Below are 23,266 nucleotides of genomic sequence, written 5' to 3'. Positions count from 1 at the left end.
AAGGTAGTTCACTATTTGTAGAGAACTCCGTATTGGTCCCACACTAAATTGTAACTCCTTGGTAGAAGAATTCAGAAGGTAAAAATGACATTATCAGCTATGGCCTCACCTAGCCATGACAGACCCTATTCTGCTGGCTAGTAGTGGTCACACACAGACAGCTACCCCAGAAGCAATTGTTAGAGGAATTAGTGAACCAACAAAAGGCACAAGAAAATCAATAGTCAGAACAACATCCTCTGCTACTCTCCTCCTGCTCTTTCTCACTGGCTAGGTTAAAACAAAGAGAATGTCAATATCTTGAAATGAAGCATACCAAAAAAATCTATCAAGACACCATCCTGTAACTGTTCTCAGTTGGACCCAGAGAGAGAGACTGCAGAATGTGCTGTGGATAGTTTTTTTTGAGATAAAAGTGATAGAAGAAGATGAATGAGAAGGATAAAAGCATGTTCAAAAGCTATTATTGATGCTATAAAACTTACAAACAAAAAAGAGCCATACTTTAGCTGATCACATATTTTCACTTGGCAAACATAAGGGACAAAACAAGGCAACCACAATAGAACTGCTGTTATTTATAGATGAAAGGTAGATCCCTGAGAACACTCTAGCTAAATTCAGTTCACAGAACAAGTCTCAACTTGAATATACAAGCCATGAAATTAACTCTGGGTGTTCAAATTGGAAACAGAGAGAACATAAGTGGGAAACATGTTCTCTCTTTCCACATATTCTAACTTAAAGTTTTTATTATTTGTGCTTACATACACTCTCTTTGTCTACATGAAGTTCTTTAAATTCAGGAGTATCTTCATTATTTTCTTTTCTTTTGGTTCCTTTATATGGATGGACTAGATACTCTAGGCTTTTAGACTTGCAGTATTAGCCACAGGGCCAGAGCTGAGTGATATCCAGTGGCAATGGATTGTGTCTGGATGCCAGCTCTGATTATTTGCTCCCTTGTCTTGTCTATGTTTCCAGTTCATCACAGTATGAATCACAACTACATTCCTAGTATCGACCATAATAACCTGACTACAAAGCCAGCTACTGACCATCATGGCACAGAAATCTAAATGTCACCTAGTTCTCTAGAAATAATGAGAACAAAGAACACTCTAGTCAAATGGTAAAAATTTCACACCACTACTCCTAAATCAGTACTGAATTAAAGGTACTTGTAAGATCATAATCTTAACTCAAATTTTTGGATCAAAGATTGGAATCTAAACCAGAAAACTCTCAATTATTATCCTGGAAAATGTATAGTAGGAAAGAGGTATGTGCCTAGTCCAGACAATCCACTACATGTTTTCATGTAGATTCATTGCATAATAATGCATTGCACTACAAATGTTGTAAGTAAACTCTTGTTGGACCCTTATATTTATGAGAACATTAACCTTTGTCCAATCATGTTTGATCATTTTTGTATTGTCCATATAAATCAAACTACTCAGGGCAAGGGGTGAATACATTATCCTGACCAGCCAGTTTGATAAGCAAACAGATCCAGGCTGCATAAAGGTAAAGTACAGCTTTGGCCCTGACCAGCTCCCCTGCAATATTCTGACCGGGTGTGCATTTTCAGCCTTTTCAGCAGGACTGTGTCACATCAGGAAGCACTCCTGACTCCATTGCTGAGTCACAAAGTTATTTTACTCCAGAACTATTTAGTACTTCGGCCTGTGACTCCCAAGCCACAGCACTCTTGAGGAACTTGCATCTTTCACAGGGTCCAGGTAACATTGCATCTTGGATCCTTCATAACTGCATCTCCCATAAAAGTCAGATTTCTTCTGCTTCCCAGAAATTAATTCTGAATTTGCTTCCCTCTTACCACAGACCCATGGCTCCAAGTAATCTCTGTGTAAATGTAACAGTTTGCTTCACCTCAACCCATTTTCTAGATGAATGGTACTTGCCAACAGTGTAATAATGGTCTTAAAGAGATCTGCTTAACATGCACAGAATACACTTTAAGATAAATTAAAACACTCCATCTACTGTAGAATCAAGAACAGAACAAACAAACTAACAGGATTTCCTAGAGTAGGAAGGTCTTAAAGGTGGGGGTAAAGTCTAGTCACTCCACATTTTTCCCGTACATATTCGTTAATACTTCAGGAAGTTTCTTGGTGCTTTGATTCTTATATCTAATTTTTACTCATGTCAGTGGTATTATATTAACAATCAAATCTCTTTCTGTTAGAATTATCCAATCCTATTCATTTACATAGGATTTTATAGACACAATATGCTTTAATCTGGTCTCCATAGCTGAATTTCTCTAACTGAATATACACAACAGATGAAATCTGACTAGAATGGAAAGGTTTGTAGACAGTAACTCACAAAACTAAGAAAGGTAAAGCAACTTTTTTCATGAAGTTAAACTAATGAATTTGATCAGTCTGCATCTTTTACCCAAGATACCAACATAATAACTTTTATTCTTTCTTTTCTCTGGTATCTCCAAAAGAAAGTATCTGCTGATGGGTAAAACAACCAATCAGAATGTATCAAAAACAAAATTCAACTTATACCACTCCTCAGAAGGGACTGATTCCTCTCGCCTGACAAAGATTTAAATGAAAACTGTAGGAACATTTTATTTGGGGGATATCTACTTGGTCAAAACTGGATACAGTCTTCTGTGAGAAAGGACTTTCTCACAAAACCTCAAGACTGTTTGACTCAGGTTCAACATAAATATCCCAACATCACTGTTGACACTGAATGTTAAGCAAAAACAAAAAAGGTGAAAGCATCTGCATAATTCGCAGAGATGACTAGTGCAACAAATTTGCACTTCTTGCCAGTATGCAAAAAACATATTTTTATTTTGTTTTCGCAAAATTAAAACAATGTATTATTAATGGAAAATAACAGTTCCAAGGTTTTCTGGTAGTCATGGTGTATTTAAGAAACTAACTGTGACTAAAACAGAAAATTATATTGAGTGATGAAAGACTGAATGCTTTGCTGAGAATCAAATTATTGTAAAACATCATTTCCTGCACATGGTAAGCCAAGTATTTTTGAGAGTCATCTTATCCTGTGAGGTAAAAAGTATCTTGCTACTAAAGAGAAATAAACAAAAACTTCTATTGAAATTTTGAGTACCACTGAAAATAAAGCCCCGATCATTCACACAGAACTACAATACATTACATTTATTTGACTGAAATGTAATCAGTTCCATATCTTCAACTACAAGGACCAAATGCTAAATAAAATAATGTACCTAGTCAGTTACCATGATTATTTAATTAATTACATATTACTAAGCATAAATTATTTTTCAAGACCAGATCCAAGTAGCTGAAAGCCTGTTAAGAAGAACAGCTCAAAAAATCAATTCTGATCAGTGGTATTCCTATTGCAGAATTGCTATTTATATTAGCTACTGAAATAGAATTCCAACAAGCAGAATACACTAAAGCAAATGACTAACATCTAACACATCAGTTCCACCTTAAATTGTGAACTCGGCACTAAAATAAATCTTATAATCCCATGACCCCATTCAGTTATAAACTGCAGGTGGCAAATCAGGTGACTACCAGGCGCACTCCCCATGTGTGAAGGATCAATACCTGAGAAGGTTTTCTCTGCCTCCTTCGGTAGCAATTTAACAGGGCAAACAAAATGCATGTGTTAGTGCTAAAATGGAAGGCTGAAGGGCTGCAACAAAATGACGACCCACAGACCAAAACGAGGCTCTTCACCGCAGTCTTAATCAGAAAGTTTGATAAGCTTTGTTGTATGGATGAGGAAGGAGAAAACAGAGAGATGCAGTATAAACTTTGGAAGAAAATAACTGCAACCTTACATTAGTGACCTATTTTCTGAAACCAGCTTATCTTATATTGGATTTCTGTCCTGCTAAGCATATCGGAATTCTTCAGCACCAAGATAGCTTCCTCACAGGGAGAGCTTGTTTCAGCCAGTGCTGCACAGAACTGTGCGCTCCATGTACCGGTTTCATGCCCAGTATTAGACAACACAGTAGTTGTACTGTGTGTAGTATCTGCTACCTTAAGATGTAGTCATGGAGCTACAAATAAACTGGCTCAATCCTAGCAGTTTTGCTTCATTAATGCTAAAGATGGTTGTGACACTAATTGATACTGAGCTTGATCTATTTATCAAGTCTTTTACAAGCAGGAGCTGGCGAATTAAAGCCACTTCGTCATTCACATAGAGTGAGCAATAACTACTTAATATTTTGAAGGGATCTTCCTATTGTTTCACAATATACCTTAATTGTATAATGCAATCAATCGTAATTCATCACCATAGTTCTCCAGTATTTATTTTACAGCAGTTTTATTCTAACGCAGATTTTAATAAGAAGAGATACCCTCTTTTATCCATAAAAAAATAATAAACTATTAATCATGATATGAAGAATCTCTCTGAGTGCTGACAATGACTTCTTGCCTAAGATGAAGCATTTTCATCAGTGAGCTAGTTGTTATGCATTACCAGATTGTGTGCAGTAGCCTAGCGTGACACCAATTTGCATAATTTCTCTCTTCTAACAGACTTCAAAAATAATAGGCATATGAGATAGAATCCATTATTTTAAACTTATTTCAGCAGCTATCTTCAAGGAGCAGTTATCAGAAAAACCTCTATAGAATTAAGTTTAATAAATTATAAATGTATTATTTAGGTTATGCTTTCTGGGCCTATAGTCATGTACATTGAACGCTGTAACAAAGACCATGGCAAAACCACAAAGCAATTGGCTTGATGTCTTCCCAGACAAGAGGCAGGACTGGGATACTAAGCAAGTTTGCAGATGACACAAAACTGGGAAGAGCTGCTGACTCTCTCAAAGGCAGGGAGGCCCTGCAGAGAGATGTCAACAAATCAAAGGACTGGGCAATCACCAATCATATAAAGTTCAGCAAGGGAAAGTGCCAGGTTCTGCACCTGGGATTGGGCAACCCTGGATGTACAGACAGGCTCTCAGATAGTAATCCAGTACAATGTCTGGCTTTATACATTTGAAGAGTAATTTAGACCTTTACTACACATTCTGATACATGATCATCAATAAAAAAGATCTGATTTATCTTTATCACACAAGTCTACACTACTGACATTTAGGCCTGATGTCCACTAATACAAAAACACATCACCAAAATACTCAGCTATCCCGTTAAGTGAAAAGATACAAGTACCCCAGGAGAAACAATAGATGCCAATACTGTCAAGAGCAAAAATTCTCAGAGCTTGCTCCTGTCAGCTATTTCACACTGAGGAGCACTAATCAATTTCAATTCCTACTGATTCAGGGGATTTGAAGGAGATTAACGCCTCCAAGAGCTGAGATCTTGAAGAGAAACAATTTAATAACAACAAAATTGCCCATGAACTTTCAGAATTTAAACACAATAAAGTACCAAAACTGGCCTCTCCCCCAGATTAACTCTTGGGTTGCTGCAGATGGTCAGAAATTAAGAAATTCCTGAACTTAATTTACAAAGAGAAAATATGACCGGTAAGAATGTTGTATCATACACCGGGTACAGTAACTATAAGCTGGAATAATCAGCCTTTAGCAATTCATTAGCAGCTATTTAGTTTTCTTTTATACACACTGTTCAGTTTATGTAACAGCTCTGTGTTCAATACTGCAGTTTCAAAACTCAAAAGAGAAAAGCACTTTGTGATACCATTTAAAAAACAGAAAAAGAGAATAGATAAAATAGTTGTATGTCACCACAAGCAGCACTGAACTATCAGTTAAGGTAGACTAAAAGTAGATTAGATTGCACAGACAATATGAAACAGGATCTACTGTATTACATATTTAACAATGTTTCACCTTCAGCCATTTTCTATCACTTCATATGACAGTGGGTCATTTCCCTTTTAGTAAGGATACCCTTTGCAAATAGCCCCAGCTCCTAACTTACTGTTTAACCAGGGAGTACCTGCTAAAAGAACAAAGTTTGAAGCACCATAAAAGCATGATCAGCAAAACAGAAACTGACATTATTCAGTTAAGAAGGATATCTTTATATGGTGTGAGTGATGTGGTGTAATGAGGATGCTCATTTTACAAAATAGCATTACAAATAGAGCCTAAATTTCAAATACAATCCCAGGAGTTTGGAGAACTCTTACTCTTGACTAGAAAATAGTACAGAAAGCATATTCTTCAGGTTCTATATGCTTCAGGGTCTATTTACAAATTGGACAGACTACTACCTTTCAACAGTAATACCTTGTATTGAAAGGTGTCTCCTACACAGACATCTCAAGCTACAACTCTATACACATAACAGCAATGTCCCATTGCAACAGCCCTCTCAGAAGTCTCCTCAGCTGTTGCCAGGTACGAGGGCAGAGGCAGCCCCATGGTTTGCTGTAAGTGTCCCTTGAAGCTCAAAGCAGGTACATTTTGGCTTCTCTGATGAGACACGTGACTTTGTAGACTAGCTCAGTTAGCTACAGAAGCATGCTGGCAGCTTCTTCTTCCATGCCTTGAAATCCTCTCTCAGCTCCACAGCAAGGGTATTTTTAAATATGTGTGTGAGGTGAAATAAATATATACACAAACTTAACAGGGTTTCTGAAAACCCCTTCAGCTATTGCAAGGAACATAAACGAACAATAAAAAGAACAGACATCTTGTTTTGACTTCAGTCTAAGCTCCCTGACATCTCAAACTCTTTCAGCTTCTCACTATAACCAGGAGTTCTCAGTCTCTCATTTCTTGTTTCATTTACTCTGAAACACATTTGCTCTTCTTTTCTAAATCCCTCCTCCTGATCTCTGTAGCATGCTGGCTTTTTGTGAAAAGAGAGGCTGATTTTCCTTCTAAATGGCTGATAAGAATCCCCTTCCCTTACTCTTCTGGCCTGCCTTGCTAGGTCATTCCTCTTCAAACACACTATGTGTTTGTCACACTGAGTTTCCAATCCTTTATTTAATGCTACTCAGTCCTCAGTCATCAAAATTTAATTTTTCCTCCTTGTTTTCCTTTTGTTCTTTTTTTCCTCTAGCTTTTGGCAGGTGCAAAGTTTATTTCAACCAATCTACAGAAGCATAACAAATAAGGCAAATAAAACCACAATCAAAATGATGCTTTAGTCTGAAAGATTTACACAAAAACCTTCCCAATGTCAAACAGAAATTACATATTGTAGATAGATTCCTTGAATTGTCCCAGCTGTCAATATATTTTTCTATATTCACATTTCTGTAAATGGACTTTCGCCCATCACTACTCTTCACACAATGGAAGGTTTGTTACCCAGCTTAGAAAAACAATGGTTGCATCAACAAGATATTCACTTGAAGGAGTTTCAGCAAAAAAAATAGATTGTGCTGCGATTTTGGAAATTGCCATATCTGATTTATATCCTTGTGTTATCAATTGTATAAAGGTAATTCTCTATAATGAATTATTTATTTCCTGTAGTAATAGACACCTGAGATAGTAATAAATATTTATATGTTCAGTTAATTCACTAATGAAAACTCAAGTAATTCTAATATGGGATGTTATCAAAGAGGCATGGGGACCTAACAGTCTGCTCAACTTTTACATTAGTGAAGACAATCACCATGTGGGAAGCAACAGGAGGTGGAAGAAACCTGCTCCTGAAAGCATGGTACAGCAATAGTCTAAGGTATCAAGATAGAATACTTTTGTGTGTAACCCAGAACAAAATTCTCACTTGTCTCTATCTCTGTTCTTCCAATTTGTAAAATGTGTGGTAATATCCTCTAACTATACTCCTTTGCAATCCTTGGGCTTCTAACTAGCATTCCAGAGAGATTCCTCTTCAGCAACAGAAATATCTCTTCTTAGACAAAGAATTATTGGTTTCTGCATTGACCTGTGCAACTCCACTATCTTTATAGCATCTAAGAAATATTTTGGGTTGCTGGCTGACTGAAAGTACTGCAGTACCACCTATGTATTGCAAGTCTATAGGCACAAATTCCTTCAAGTTAGTTGGCGGTACTGATATCACCCAACACCCAAACCAGGTCAACACAAACAGCTAGAAAAAGAGTTTATTTACTGCATTCATAAGAAGACAATGCAGTTTACCAAGGTTTGTAAAGCAAAAAGACAACAGAAAATTGGGGGAAAAAATCTGCATCCACTTAGACTCAGATCATTCCTGAAACATCTTAACTAATAAACTCACACCTCTTTTTCAGCTCATATCCCCCTTCATAATCCATCCCTGTCTCTGGGGCAAGTCACCTATGTCTGTACCTCTAAAACACCAAGTACAAGTAATTTATCTAAGAAGACAGTAATCTGTTTGTCCATCAAATAATTGCTTTCCACATTCTGGAGAAGTTGACTGCTTTAGGTCTCTGTGAAAAATCACGTGAAATTGACTGCTTTAGGTCTCATGTGAAAAATCTCACCTACCCTGTAACACACTTTATTATTCTCATTTGGCTCAAATTCTTACAATCTATGAGTTCATTGTAAAGGATAACATTAGCTGGAAAACGGCCAAACCTCAGGGAAAAAAAAATATCTCTAAATGGTAACATTTACCTTTGATACATTTGTTATGTTGTGAATTCACAACCATCCTTTAAGCAGACACATAAATGGAATCAAGACGTGTCTCGTAGTTAAACAAGTCTTTTAGCAGAAGCTGTATGTGATAATAATGAATGTTGCTGAAGTTAGTAGTTTAGCATGCAATCCTATTTTTGAAGGACGCTGTAACAAAGCAAAGGTACTATTGCAAGGATTAGGGAACAATGTTACAGACTACCCATGCTGCTGCGCTCTCATCACTACTGAGAAAGGTCAGCCACAAACGAAAAATTATTTCGAAACTGCGATTTTGTATCTTAGCTTTAGGGGGGAAAAAACCAACCCATCTGACAGAGATAGGATAGGGAAAGCTATGTTCTGCTGGACTTGTTCTCTGAACAATAACTCTTTCAAGGACCTCAAATCTACAGTGATTTCAGAAATTATTCACAGGCCTGCTAGGTTCCAGGAATAAAAAGGGAGTAGAAAAAATAAGGAGACATAAGCCATAGTTCATTCTGTAACTACTTCAACTACTGCTTGTATCTGGAAGAAAAAGGAAGAAAAAATCTTTCAGATGACATATTCTAAAGCAGTTGATGTATTTGCTAATTCAGATGCAGAAGCTGCAGAAAGGAAGTACAGCGCAGGAAGTGCAGTGCAATGTCACAAAATCAGAAGCCATATGGTACTCCCAGAAAAACAAAATCCATTACAGGGTTCAGTTTCACTACATGCACAAAGAAAATACTCTAAAAAATGTGACTGTCAAAAGATGAAGAGACAATTATGCAAATTTAATAGTTAAATAGGTCACTGGTAGAGAACTTATGGAAAATACTGAAAATCCAGAATTAATCCTTGACAAGGCAATTACATTGTGTCAGTAACTGAAGTCATTCATACAATTAGATTGTCTCAGCAACTGAAGTCATTCATACCAGAATGACTCCAGTCTTGACTGGGCTGTACTTTGACATAATGAAGGTGTTCATAAGGAGAAAACAGACCTGCAGCAGACAGGCATGTGAGCTCCGACTGAAGCAGGATCAGCATGTAAAACTGCCTGTCAATTACAACAACAAGCCCAGAATAACGCCCAGCTGTTTTGCAAAAGCTTGCAGCATCAGGGCATTTACTTTTTGTGGAAGCTGCACTGAACCAGAGGCTATTGTCCTTGGTCCCCGTCCAGGCTATCCTACAGCCACGTCTCTGCTCAAGCATGTACCCCACTCATCCAGGCCCAGGCACCAACCCATGGACTTTATCTCCCCAGCAGACCTGGAGTCTGCCTTGTTCCTCCAGACTGGCCTGGTCGTCACTGCACTGTCACCTGACTGGCTGCCACCCCTGGGCCTGTCCCCATGCCTGCCTGGGGTCCTGACAGGATGCCCCAGCTAAGAGTGGCCCTGGGCCTGCTGCCTCACTGGCCCCCATGGCTCCTGGCTCATCGGCCCTCCAGGGCAGCCCAGCCCACACTGCAGAGTGCCTGCAGGTACTTTACTCGAGCCTTTTTTCTGCCAGCCTCCCTCAGAACATGTAAAGCTTGCACACTTTTCAAACCAATGAGTAGTGAAACCTGCAGATCCACAGATCCCTGAGTGTGTTTCAAGATGCAAAACCAGTGAGATCAAAGAACTTGATTGACACATGAGCCAGACACATTTTTCTCATGATCACTATTTTCACCTTCTAAAAAGGAAGACAAATGAAGATGCACATGCTACAGCATTACCTGGTTATAACTGCTAGGGTTCACAGACTCTTAAACGAATGTTTATTGTCCGTTCTTTATGTTAACACTGTTTCTATAGAAAAAAATTCATTGAAATAAAAAGGAATGTAGTGTGGAACTTGTTATGCAAAATATTTTAAGGTAAGCAAACTCTTTTTTGTATTTTTTTCTTTTCCTCCTTCACATAGAATAAGCAACTATTTGAGGCCATAAGAACATTCTGTTCTTAGTTAAGTAATTATTTAGACAACCAATATTTAATTACACAAAAAGCCACACTGTAAAGTAGAACCTTATTTCAGAGACCTCTTTTAAAAAAATCCTCTCTCCTAAAACCTAATTTCAAATTTAATAATTTTCTTTCTTCTATTAAATAGACAGCTCCTGCAGAATCCTGGCAATTCAGTATGTATTATTTTACAAAATTAGTCTTTGCTGCAAATGATAAAATTATTCTGATTTGTATGTCTCTGGAATTCATGCAAGAGTAAGACCAAGTTTGAATGCCAACAAAGTATTCTTCTGCCTAATAAAATATTCATACTCATTTGTCATCAAGAGTTTAATAAGCAGGAATACAGCCTTCTCACCTCTGTCAGTAAAGGACTAGCAAAGATCTTTCCTTCATTAAAGTCTGTATGTCTCCTGAACCACTCCTAATAATTTCCTTTTCCTGTACAACACAGTACTAGAGATATTTAAAATTTACTTAGAAAGATGACTCCATATTTCAGGTAGAAAAATAAAGTTTATATATGCGCATCACCCAAAACTTCCAGTAGTTTTTTACCATTAAAACTTCACACTACCACTATGTTTTCTGCATCTCTCTGGATGCATTATTAAGATCAGAAAAATCAGATTAAATAAAGAATAAAAGCTACACGACAGCATGGGGAGATAAATACAACAAAACTTTAAGACTGCTTTATCAAGAACCATACCTTGAGGAGGTAACATCATTGCAGCCTCCTTGTCCACAGTATAACCTTGAAACCTAAAATGCTGTTTTTTCCATTTCAGCTCTTGTGGAACTAATCACATAGCAAAAGATGTGCCCCTGGACACAGAATTTTTACATGTGAAAAAAATCACCCTAATTTAAGAAGGGGAAAGTGGGGAGTGGATTCTTCACCACAACAGTTTACAGGGAAAGCACTTTATCTGATTTAACAAGTACATAAAATTGCATTCTCAGGTGTTCCTTGTATGTTTCATCCCCAGTCTTTCAGCCTGTCACAAAGAGCACTCACTTTCCAACTCAGACAGTAGATGAATTTTCTATTCCAAAGGTCTTTTGGCAGATTGGTCAACAGGTGTTCTTTTCACAGCAGCCAATTTGTTGCTATGAGGGAACATGAAACCAAACATGTTTTCTTGGGAGTGCTGCTGAATTCTGAGAAGTTCCCAGCTGAGCAACTTCAAGCCATCAGAAATCACTATATTGCCACCTTTTGCCCAGCTATTAAATCAGTTTGTTTCTCTGCATTACAATATCTATTATTATGGTCAATCACCATAGTTCTTCACTCTTGAAACAGGAAAGAGGTCAAACTATCCCGAGTGAGAAGCAACTTAGCCTTACATGAATCATCCATATATTTCTTTAGTTTATCGTTAGCTGACTTCTGCAGAGCCTCCAAACATGCCAGCATATAAATTGCTTCTGGAGCTATAAAACAAACATCAGCAAGGGAGCTGCACTGACATCACTTTCCTACATATTAGCAGTTGTTAAATTCAAGTCACTTAATCTAACACCAGTCCTTCCTCCTCAATTGATGACAATATACACGATGTTCAATATAGCCATCAGTTTAGTTTTATAATCATTCTTCACTAGGGCAGTGTCTCACTACAAACCATGAGGCATCATACTAGATATAGCTTATAAGCAAACTGCTTACCTTTTGGCATATATAATATGTTCATTACAAAACAATGGAAGGTGAACAGCTGAAAACATCCTTTTAATTTAACTAATGGGGAATTTTCCTCATTAACATAGTTGTAAATAATTTTTAATGATTTTCCGAAAGTAAAGAAGATAAAGTGATTTTTAAATACTCTTAATTTTTGAAGATACACTCTTTTTCCTTGAATTCATTTTTAATGAATTTAAAATTAATTAAAATGAAGTTTTATGAATTATGTACTATATCTACTGTATTTATCTCATCATCTCTCCTGGCTGACCTCTCAGAGCCATTAATTCAATGCCCCATCTGCTACATTGCTCATACCGCAGATGACATTTACATTAGGTTTGTTTCCTCAGAAGAAAATATATTGGAAAAGGTAGTCAGACAGATCTTTATTTCATTTCACAGGCTAAACATAAGTTATAAAGATCATTCACGTAACTATGACAGAAATGATAAGAGAACAAGTGGAGATGACAAGAAGTGCACCAAACATGCCCTCTTCGTTCAAGTGAATTTGAATTAATCACATCTACCATTCATCCTTCCACTGTTTAATGTAACATTGTAAAAAATACACCAGGAGACATGAAAATGGCCATCCCACTCTATATATATTTTATAACTCCTCCTGCTTTATGCACGAAAACTGCTATCAAAGACAATATTGCGCTCTTTCAATATCAGAAATAAGGCTTTAAATTTTTTTTTCTTTCAGGACAGATTTTATACCAATTCTGTAGAGCAGAGTGATGTATCAAATAGCTCAGTGAGAAGTTGTATGGACATACTACGACATGACAGGATTGTCCCATGGCAGAGAGGAGGTCAGCGAATATTATTCACATCCAGACTGTCCAGTAACACATTTACAGATCAGAAACTTTAAGAACCCTGAAGCAGAACAGCTTCTGCTCTCCCTATACCTCCAGGTTTTAATACTTTTTAAGGTATCAAAAAAAATGCAGTAACCGGGACAGGGAATTTTGCAACAAGTTTTCCTTTTTCTGAAAAAAATACCTTACCTATATGGAATAACAGCTTTTAAAAATGTTTTTTAAAACAAATGCCTCAGTAGGATGACAGATTCTGCAAAATCTGCAGTGAGCTGCTAAGCATTTGCACAAAAATAATTTTCTACCATCAGCCAGAGTCTTGGTATGCTCAGAGGACTGACCTTCAGGATACCTTAATCCTATGAGCAACCTTTACTATGAAAAATCATTGTACTACACTAAGCTACTTCTCCATTTCCATTTTTTCTTGTTCATAGTAATTCTTACTTTGTGTTAAAATTTTGTATATATTCTGTACATACTTGCAAACAACAAAAAAATGAGAGAGAGTGAAAGAGAGAGGGAGAAAGAGAGGGAAAGAGAGAGGGGGAGAGAATTACTGAAAATGTTTGTCCTGTCTGTCTTTCAGGCACGAATTAATCACAGTTCATTTCTACCCTTCTGTCCATGCCAAGCTGGGTAACAGAGAATAGTAGAAAAGGAAGACCATGGAAGAGATTTAGAACTCTCAACAGTGTTGGTCACCAAAGACTAATAGAACAAATTATTCTTACAGTGAACTACCATGAACCATTTCCCTCCTTCTGTCACCTATTTGCATAATGCCTAAGCTGAGGGTTGAAGTAGCAGAGAACACCACTAGAAATCAGAAAACTTTTCACCTGGAAGAGTTCAGTAAATTCTGCTTGTGCATGGAAGTGTTTAGGAAACAAAACAGTGGATGGCATTTTTCTTTTTCCAATAAGTAGTCAAATGTAAAGACAAGTTTCCCTTTGGGATCAGGACCACTCTTCTAGTTCTATACCTACCCAGAAAATCATAATGAGTGAAGACAGCACTTCCAAACTCTTTTAAGCAGCATTTTCTGTTGTTTCAGATTCCAGTGCCAGGAGAAAATATTCCTTAAATATTTCTACATTTTCCTTTATTATCCACAAAAAGTGTCAGAGATGCCTCTACATTCTTGTACCTGTTTTTACATACAACACATAATTTCCATATGAATCTCAAATCTCTACCTAGAGTCTGCTTACAGCTGTACTTAAGCTGCCCATGGTAAAACAAGTGACTTCCTAATTGCAAGATACCTCCCCCACTGTAGAATATTATAAATCCTTTACCAAAACATTCACAATATGCTGCTTATTAGTAACACAGAGTCCTCCTAAAAACCTCTTCTGCAAAAAAACATCTATCTCCTTAAAGGCACAAGCAGAAAACACAACACCTGGAACAAGGAGATGCAGTTAAAAAGCTCTATTTGAGACGTGCACACCTGGGTCCAAATGTAAGAAAAAGGCTGGGAAGGCAGCAAAGGTAAGGCACAACTGCAGTACAGCCTCCATCATAGAGTCAGAACTGTGTCAAGGATAGAGTAGAAGATTTACTTGGTACCATGACAATCTGATACACCTTGGGCTTAGAGCAGCCTTACCAGTAAAGGTATCATCACTGCACTCCACAAGATCCTCCATATAGTCCCCAAAAAACATTCCTATGTTTACAAGTCACAAAGCATTTTGGAGAAGAAGCTGTGGCATATAGTATAAATCACTGTGCATTCTATAGATATATCTGTCTTGCAAAAAGCAGCTTTGTCAAGGACACAGGCATCTGCCAGCTAACAGGAGTAAAATCTTTTATACACATGGATAACTGCATATCTCTGCAAAAACTGTGCTAATCTAACTACATTTTGTCTTGCAAGGGTGAAGATCACCTTAGTGTGACAGTGCCAACTGTCTTGTCATTAGCTCCATTATCACAATGACTTAAAAAGAGCTATTCTTGTTACTATACAAATACATAGGTATTCCATGCAAGAATTTTGGGCTTTTTAAAAAGCACTAACTCTTACAATGTGCAAATCCTTATCTGGAAATTGTTACCTACAGCATTATTATTTTCAGTGAACTGATTTTGCTTTTTAAAATTTTTGATAATGAAATCCCCAGGTTTCATTTCACAATAGGTTGACACTGACAGGGGCATGAATCCTGATAAGAAAGAAAGCTACCATTTTATTTCTTTGGCAAAGAACCCAAGCAGGAAAAGGTATACCATGAGTCAATTCTTCAGACAGGAGTGATAATGAAAGCAGTACAGCCTGTACTATTCACAATCCATCCTTTCTTATTGTACCAAGGTTGTAAAAGCTTATTCCTCCTCCAATACTCTAGGCACTGCCCCACATCATAACTATCAACACTACAAAATCGTAAGTCAAAACTAATAGCCTTTAAGGTGTGGTTTATAACAATCACTCTTTTGAAGGAAGCTAACAGGTAAGGTCTGTAGAAACTAAGCAAAGAGTTACCTAAAAACTATATCTAAGAATTTTCCCAGTCACAGAGATTTGTATTTCATCATGCCACATACCGCTCAGTTCAAAAGTCTCTCTCCAGCAAGTAGTTTCTGAACAGCACTAGAAACAGAAGGGGCTGAAAAAGCCCAAAATTGCATGGGCAGTTCTACCCCTAGGGAATATTCACAAGTGGAATTACACCTCTAGTGCAACCTATCAAGTATAGTTGGGCTATTACAGAAAAGTATGAAGACCTCATTGCAAAGCAACAACTGTCAGCAACTGTTACATTTTATTACATGTTCTCCATAACTTTCACAGTGTTCTTGGCATTAAAATGAAATGAGGAATCAACTATTTTGCCCAGCTCACTAGCTTGATTTCATTACATGAGAAAGAAAAAAATATTAATAAATACAGCTCCAAACACAGAAACAATCCCCAGCTACCAGCTGACATCTCTAAGACAATTATGACATGTTAGCATAATGAGACAAGGATTTGTCCATTTCGTGGAAGTAAGCCAGAATACATTTAGTTTTTCTCCAGGGTGCCACAGATGATGACATGTAAAAACTTTCTTACCTAAACTGGTTTGCTTCAGGACTTGCTGTGTTCTCATCTGTTGCAACAAGAAACAGAAAAAGCAAAAGCTTGACAGTCTTCAAGACACTTGAGATCTCTGGCATTTTTCCAGATATTTCAAAGTAACAGACTACCCAAGCTAGCAGTTGTTACAAACCTGACTGCATTATAATTCTATTCCAAAGCTGACTAACAACAAAAGGTGAAAAACTAAAGGTTGAATTCCTTACCTGACATAGCTCCTGTTAGCCATATGCTCAGCCCAGAAAAATGTACTGTCTCTCTGAGCAATAAACCTACAATAGGCAAAGGCTGAATTATTAACAAGAACATGAGGAGGCCTTAAAAGCACATGATGAATGAAACAGAAATACAAAGCTTACAGTCTGATTTAGTTTGTAAAAGAAACTTAGCTCAGTTGATCTGTTTTGAACACCAAATGGCATATGGAAAGAAGCAGGATGGTGCTTTATTGTAATGCAGGGGAATGGTGAACACAGTCCCTTAAACTGTTTTCATACCAGTCTCTCATGATGTAGAATTTGACTAAAATAGAAAAATCTGATTTTTATTATATGGTGGTTGTATACATTCCCATTCCACTGGTCACCTCTCTTTTCAGTCATTAACTGCTAATGTTCTTCCAACACTCTATTCTGGCCTCCAGCTTTTTCTACCAAACCTTGTAGATATGCTCTTCAAGCAATTTACAACTGCACTGATACGGTCTCTAGGTTCATTCTGTATTTCAGGTTTAAAATTGGGTCATCCAATTAACTTTTAATATGGCACAGCACAACAGGAATGAAAGCTACAGATATCTGGGCAAAGGCTGGAACTTCTTTTACATAACAACTTCCTTTACAGAACTTCTTTTACATAACTTTGGATACTGCTGATAGCAGCTAGAAACTACCAACATAAGAAACCTTGCCAGGACAAATGATACCATTTATCCTCTCAAGAGAGAATTTTCTAGTTCCTCTGTATTCTGTTCTGCAGAATTCTTATTATTACTTTCAATGCCATGAAGCAGACACTAATGATTAGGACAGCATTCAGAAAATTACATTATCTGTCCAGGCACTTCATACAGTTCCATCTAGATGTTAGGTTCCTAATTCTAGGGGTGGAAGACACGGGAATCATCTTAAGTATTCAAATGTGAATATCCACACGGAAGTTGGACATTTAAACTGACATTCACAACAATGAGAAAATAGTACCAGCATATGGAGCCTGGAGGGGAGCATCACTCAGGAAAAGAAAGTCGTTGTCTGCATGGTGCCTCTGGGAAACAGGGACCATGAGATTTAACTTCCTTACTTAAATACCTCCCCTTACTTGGAATTCACCTTTCTTTCTTATACCTTAATCTCAACTCCCTCCAGGTTTGAATCACAGGCAGCCACAAGTAAAGTGGCTGGCTCCCACCTTTAGACACAAAGGAAGATGGACATTTAGTTCCTGAATTACAAAGATTAATATTAGTTCCAGGTACATACAAGGCAAGAAGCATGTGTTTATTAACAGAGATACTATCTGCTTTATACAGTCTACCTTGCTATTTAATACACTATTTTCAGTCATTGCACACAAGGTGGGAATAGTAATTCAGCTCAGATTAAATACAACCAGATTTTTTTTTTTCTCACCAAAATATGTTGAAACTTTCAGCCATGAACACTGACCCCTCTGGAAATTATATCCCTTTCAAGTGTTTCAGGTTACTTACTACAGAAATCTCCAGAGGTTACTGCAAGCATTGCTCTGGGAATTGGAGGGGTAAATAAATCACTGTTATTTCTCCCACAGCAGTGGCATGAGACTGAAGGAGATGAAATTTTCTTGTAAATTCTGGAAAGTGTATGTGATATGCGAAAGATCAAAGCAAAACAAACAAAAAAAGAAGTCCATGCAGAATATTAGGAAAACAGCTGAAGAGACTGATAGCAGTAATTATGCCATTATTTCAAGTGGGCTGAACAAATCCCACACTCCCCAGTGTACTCAATGCTCCTCTCTCCATAGTCAGTATGCTACCATGCTTCAGGAGACGAATAAAGTTTCCTGAATTTTCATCTATTGCATAAGATATATTATAAAATTAGCTTAGTCCACTGTTTTCATAAATGTAGTTCCGCAAATGTCTCCTTTTTCCACACACAGTGTCAGTACTCCCTCTCCACACAGCAGGATAGAGGCCATGTCTGAAGGAGAGACTAGATGAGGGGTGGAGGAAAAGAGGACCAGTCAGCAAGAAGCTATGACACCACTTGTTCCTTACAAAGCAGCAGCACCAGTGAATGAAAAATGTCGTACTTCCCCTCCCCTCAGCACCATTACCACAGGCCAATGCTCAGCTGTGTTCAGCAGAGCTTTTCTCTACTGTATAGCATTCAGATGAAAAAGCTCAGCCTTACACTGTCAGTCATTTATCCCAGAGCACTGCCATTCTAGCTACAGCAATACAGCTTTTCAGCTTTGGCAACAGGAAAGCATGTATGCCCTTATACAATGCATTATTCAGAGAAGCTCTCTTTCCCAGAGAGGGAAAAATTTCTTGCAGCAATTTTGCACAAATAAACAACAGAAGTTTCTCAAATTATCTTCCAGATTTCTGATGCGGTGCTGTGTTTTTTCACTATTTATGTCTCATGTTCAATTCTCAAAACAAAAGCTGTGCAGAGATGTGAAAGATGTATGAAAAGCAGAACAAGTTAGGAAGAAACTAGTAAAAGACTGATTTAATGCATTTTATTTATCCATCTCCATTTCTACCTGAAGAGCAGTCACCCCACTGTCCACAGAAGAATGGATATTTCCCTCAGCTGCACACTGTAACCCCCCCAGGGTGACATCACCCTCACTGTGTCCTTTTAGATTTTCCTGCTGCAGCTCCCTTAATTTCTTCCCCATCACCCCTCTCCATTGTAGGAGTTATGGCTTTATCAAACAACAGAGACATAATCCATCACAGCAAATGAGCCCTCATGTTGGATTCCTCAGGTTAGCATTATGAAGAATACGCCTCCATAATTTCACATGTAATACAGGAGTCTTTACTAAAAATGCCACTCTGAACTTGTATCCTGGATGATTGCCAGCCCCACTGCAGCTTGTTTATTCTGCTGCTCACAAAAATTAGAACACTAACAACAAAAGAAAAAATCCTACTGAATGAAGTGCTGATTCTTCCTGCATGTGCAGAGCATTCCCAACTTCCCTTCAGCAATCAAGCCCAAGACATCTTTCTGTTCCCTGGCTCTACATTACTGAAGTTCAGCTGTAGAGTAGACTGGTAAAAAGTATAGCATTCATCTGTCCAGTTATGTTCAGGGTTTGTAGGAGGCTTTTTTCTTCCTTCTCCTTTTCTGTTACTGATCCATAGGCCCTCCTCCCTTGTATATCCTTGGATCATGAAAATTCACTTCTAGGGGCAGAAAGTTTGGGAAAACTAATGAAAGACAAGCTACAGGCACAGAATATATCTCACTATGTGTGTTCAGATGACAACTTAAAACTAGGGCTAGGTTAAAAAAACCCCAAACAAAAACCAAATCTTTTAAGCAGAACAAAAGTAAACCACTATGATAACTTTGAGGACTTAAAACTCCCTTCCTATACACAAATGTTCTTTGATTACTCTCACAGCATGGCACAGTGCATCAGCACTTAATTCATCACCCTCCTCTTCTCCAGTTTCTCAGTGGCCAGAAGGCTGGTAATGACAGTAACTTCTGTCTTTGTAACACAAAATGTTTCTCTTCCCCAGACAAGCCTGCACTCAGGAGTCCCTTGTTAGTGAGCCTCCCCAGGCATCAGCACAGCAAGAATCATTGTCTTTGTCCAATGAACTTTTTATTGGGAAAGCATTTGGCAAAAACACTGCAAAACCAGTCCTGCAAGTTCTTAAAGCAACCAAATAGCCACTGCACTGCTAACTGAATCCCTCTTCTCTGTAGTTAGAAAGTCAATAATATACATACAATATTTCTTCTAATCAAGAATTTTGGATGGTACTGGAGAATTCACTTACTCTGCACATACACCTACAGGGCAGCACATAATGCTGAGGAAGGAATCACCCAGTGGCCCTCTCTCCAACGTGTACAAACACAGGGCTGCAGATAATGTTCCTACAGCCGCCTAACCATGAACAGCATGGAGCAGCACATATCAGCACAGAAGTACATATTTTCCCTGTTTCTAAAACAATAAATTTGCACTTAAACTGACTTTCCATTTTTAAAAGGGTCTGAAATGGCTATTAGAAATCTATAACCAACTTGACTCCTAGCCGATTACTATATGAAAATCTTAGCCCAAAGAAAAAATAGCTTTGCTTGGTTCAAGCCACATTTTTATTGTTTGAATAAAACTTGGGTGAATTCTATTTTCATTTTTATGTTACAATGTCAATAATTAACACCAACTTGGATTAACAGTTGAAGGATTCAATTATATAAAGCTGGAATATTAACTGCATTACAATTTGAACTTGACATTAAGAATGAGCTGGACTTCAATTTAGGAATATAAAAAAGGTCTTGAAAAAGGATTTTATGTGTTTTCAGAACATATTCTGCAAGACTGCACAGTAGGTTAAGATACAATTTACTGCTTTTGATAGAAAAAAAATCAGTAACTGCATCTAACTTGCTGACAGTGACCTCTATTACTATACATCATGCTGAAATTTCTGTACAAGACCATAATTTTCCACCTAACAATTCCAGAAAACCTCAAAACACTGATCCTTGGTTTTCAGGACAAATAAATTGAAACTCCAGAGTGCAGCTTTTGAAGGGGCAGATGAAGTAAGAAAACCTAGCTTTTAAAAATGAAAACTAAAAACCATTTTGTATTCACAAATCTAAATGCACGACTTCAGAGAAATAGGAAGACATTTTAAGTTAAACTTATCTCAATCTGTGTGCAGCATTGTTTATGGATAACAGTACCTTTCCTTTCTTTTACTAATAATTGCATACCTGTATGTACCCAGGAGGAAGATTTGCTTAAATGAATTTATCAAAGTGTTATCATAGTATTTGCAATGTATATAATGTTTTGCTAGTTACTATAGGTTGCTTAAGGAAATACTATATACTAGAGCCAGATCTATTTAGGGAACTTACAGAAACTTTTCTTCAGTTATTCACGGCCTTGTCCCGATGGGCCTGAATCCCGTGTCACGCCTATTTACTTCTTGCCTTGTAGTATCTTCTGCCATTTTTAATCATGGAGATTTTGTTTCCCTGAGCATTCCTTACCTATGATTTTGGAAAAACAGGTACAGCTGTTCGCCCCCTGGGAGGCGGGGTACCCGCACAGCCTCAGCACAGCGCTCCTAACCGCGCTGCCGCCGCGCCCCCAGGCAGCCCCGGACCCGGCTCACCGGGGCTGAGGCCACCTCCCTTCCCTGACAGCAGACTTCGCTGGGGCCAAACCGGCTCCCGGCGACAGCGATAGGCCCTGCCAGCAGCGACTCGCTAAGGAGGTGACAACCCCTGCCCCGCTCTGAGCGCCAGGGCGAATTCGCAAGACGAATGGCGAACGCCATTTCGAAGCCCTTCTCGGCTGAGGCGCGACTCCCACCCCAGCCGGCGGCGGGGACCCCGCAGGGCCTGGCGGAGACTGCCGGGAGCTGGGCACACCTGAGAGACGGGGCTCTCTCTGTCGGCACGGCCGAGGAGCCGGCCCAGCCCGCCCGCAGCCCGGGCCGAGCGCTGGGGCGGCAGCGGCCCCGCACTGAGCGGCGGCGGGGGCGGTGCCCGGCCCCTGAGGCAGCGCGTGCCGCCCCTCAGGGCGGGCGCGGCCCGGGGCTCCCGGAGCGGGGCCCGGGGCATGGGAAGGGTGAGGTTTAGTGAGCTTTGACAGAAGTAAAACCCATGCGTAGATGGGTACAGCTAGCAGCATCGCTGGGAGTAAACGCCTCAGTCCCCCTGAGCATTCAGTTAATTGTGGAAACCAATGAATTGCGAGCACAGCTCCGTCTGTGCTCTGAGAAATGGGTCCTGGTGAAGGAAACAGTTTTATAAAGCATTTCTTCCCCTTAAGGTGTGAGGACGGGAAAGAACTCCCGTCTTTGGGCTTCTCCTTTTCTACCTATTTGACTTGAGTTCGGTCATATCCAATTTTCAGGTTGATTGATGAGAAGAAATTCAGGTATGTATTTACCTTTGACATTTTTCTTTGTTTACAAAAAATCTTACAAAATCGGGAGGTTATTCTTTTGCTCGATATGCCGATGCTTTTTCGAAGCGAACACATCACGTACGCTCCCTCTCACTCAGCTTCCTGCACCCGTTCTTTGGCTTTTGCCAGCCCATCATGAGCCTCCGCTGCCTCCTGCACCGCGGCTGTGACTGGCCCCGCCTCATTCAGTGCTACAGAGCGACCGCTCCATGCGCCAGCTTCGACACGGGCTGACTCGCTCCACAGCTTCAGTGCCACTTCAAACATGGTAGTCGTTCTCATCTGCATTTAACAAGTACGCTGTAAGCTTCATGACAAATTAAAATAAATAGAAAAAAAGAATTAAAAAAGGTAGGAGAGCTTTATATCCATAAATCTTTTCATATTGATTTAAGATGCAAACTTTTAAAGACTGAGGACCAGCGGATTTCTCTGCAAAACTCTTTCAGTACCACCTTTAAGTGAAACTACCATTGTGACCAAGGTGCAGTAATTTATTTTACCATCTTTTGATTAGTGAATTCTGTGCTTTGTAATCTTATAGATACACTTTTTCCCCGTACCATCCACATTCTAGTAAATTATGTCAAGATAATCCTTTATCAAAACTGAAAATAACTGATGTCAAAACCTTGATTCAGATGGTCAATAGAAAATGTATATCCTAAGCATTTTCTGAGTTTAGCCCATCACAGCATTAGAAAGAATCTGAGGTGGTACAAGAGTCTCTAAAGTTTTGCTGAGCATGTCACACTACTGTTTTGTTGAAATTTTGTCAGCAATTGTAAAATCACAGAATCAAAGTTCAAAAGGTCCCAGAAGGATCATTAAGCCCAACTCTTAAGTGAATAGCCCTGTTGTATACAGAATTATATAAACAGTGTGACAACAAATATAGACAGGAAATAGTAATATAAGACATGCATCTGACCATTAGAAGGTTGTTCAAGGTGGATCCATATA

The 23,266-nt window shown here is 38.6% G+C and overlaps 1 protein-coding gene across 7 annotated transcripts in view; it reads right to left on the bottom strand.

Moving 5' to 3' along the window:
- MYO3B (myosin IIIB) overlaps positions 1–21,366 on the bottom strand; it is a 198,072-nt gene extending 176,706 nt beyond the window's left edge. For all 7 annotated transcript variants that reach the window (XR_012056978.1, XR_012056979.1, XR_012056980.1 and 4 more), the window contains exons 1-3: positions 21,244–21,366; positions 16,333–16,398; positions 16,103–16,139 (exon numbers count right to left, since the gene is read on the bottom strand). Coding sequence is in view for 4 of the 7 variants with exons in the window: in XM_072932222.1 (XP_072788323.1) it covers positions 16,103–16,139; positions 16,333–16,339 (44 nt within the window). In the remaining 3 variants the exon portion in view is untranslated. The remainder of the gene's footprint in view (positions 1–16,102; positions 16,140–16,332; positions 16,399–21,243) is intronic.
- Positions 21,367–23,266: the final 1,900 nt, after the last annotated feature.

This window comes from Taeniopygia guttata, chromosome 7 (genome assembly GCF_048771995.1).
Source record: "Taeniopygia guttata chromosome 7, bTaeGut7.mat, whole genome shotgun sequence".
NCBI classification, from domain to species: Eukaryota; Metazoa; Chordata; class Aves; order Passeriformes; family Estrildidae; genus Taeniopygia; species Taeniopygia guttata.
The sequence above is the reverse complement of the archived record's forward strand: the minus strand, read 5'-3'. Positions and strand labels throughout refer to the sequence as shown.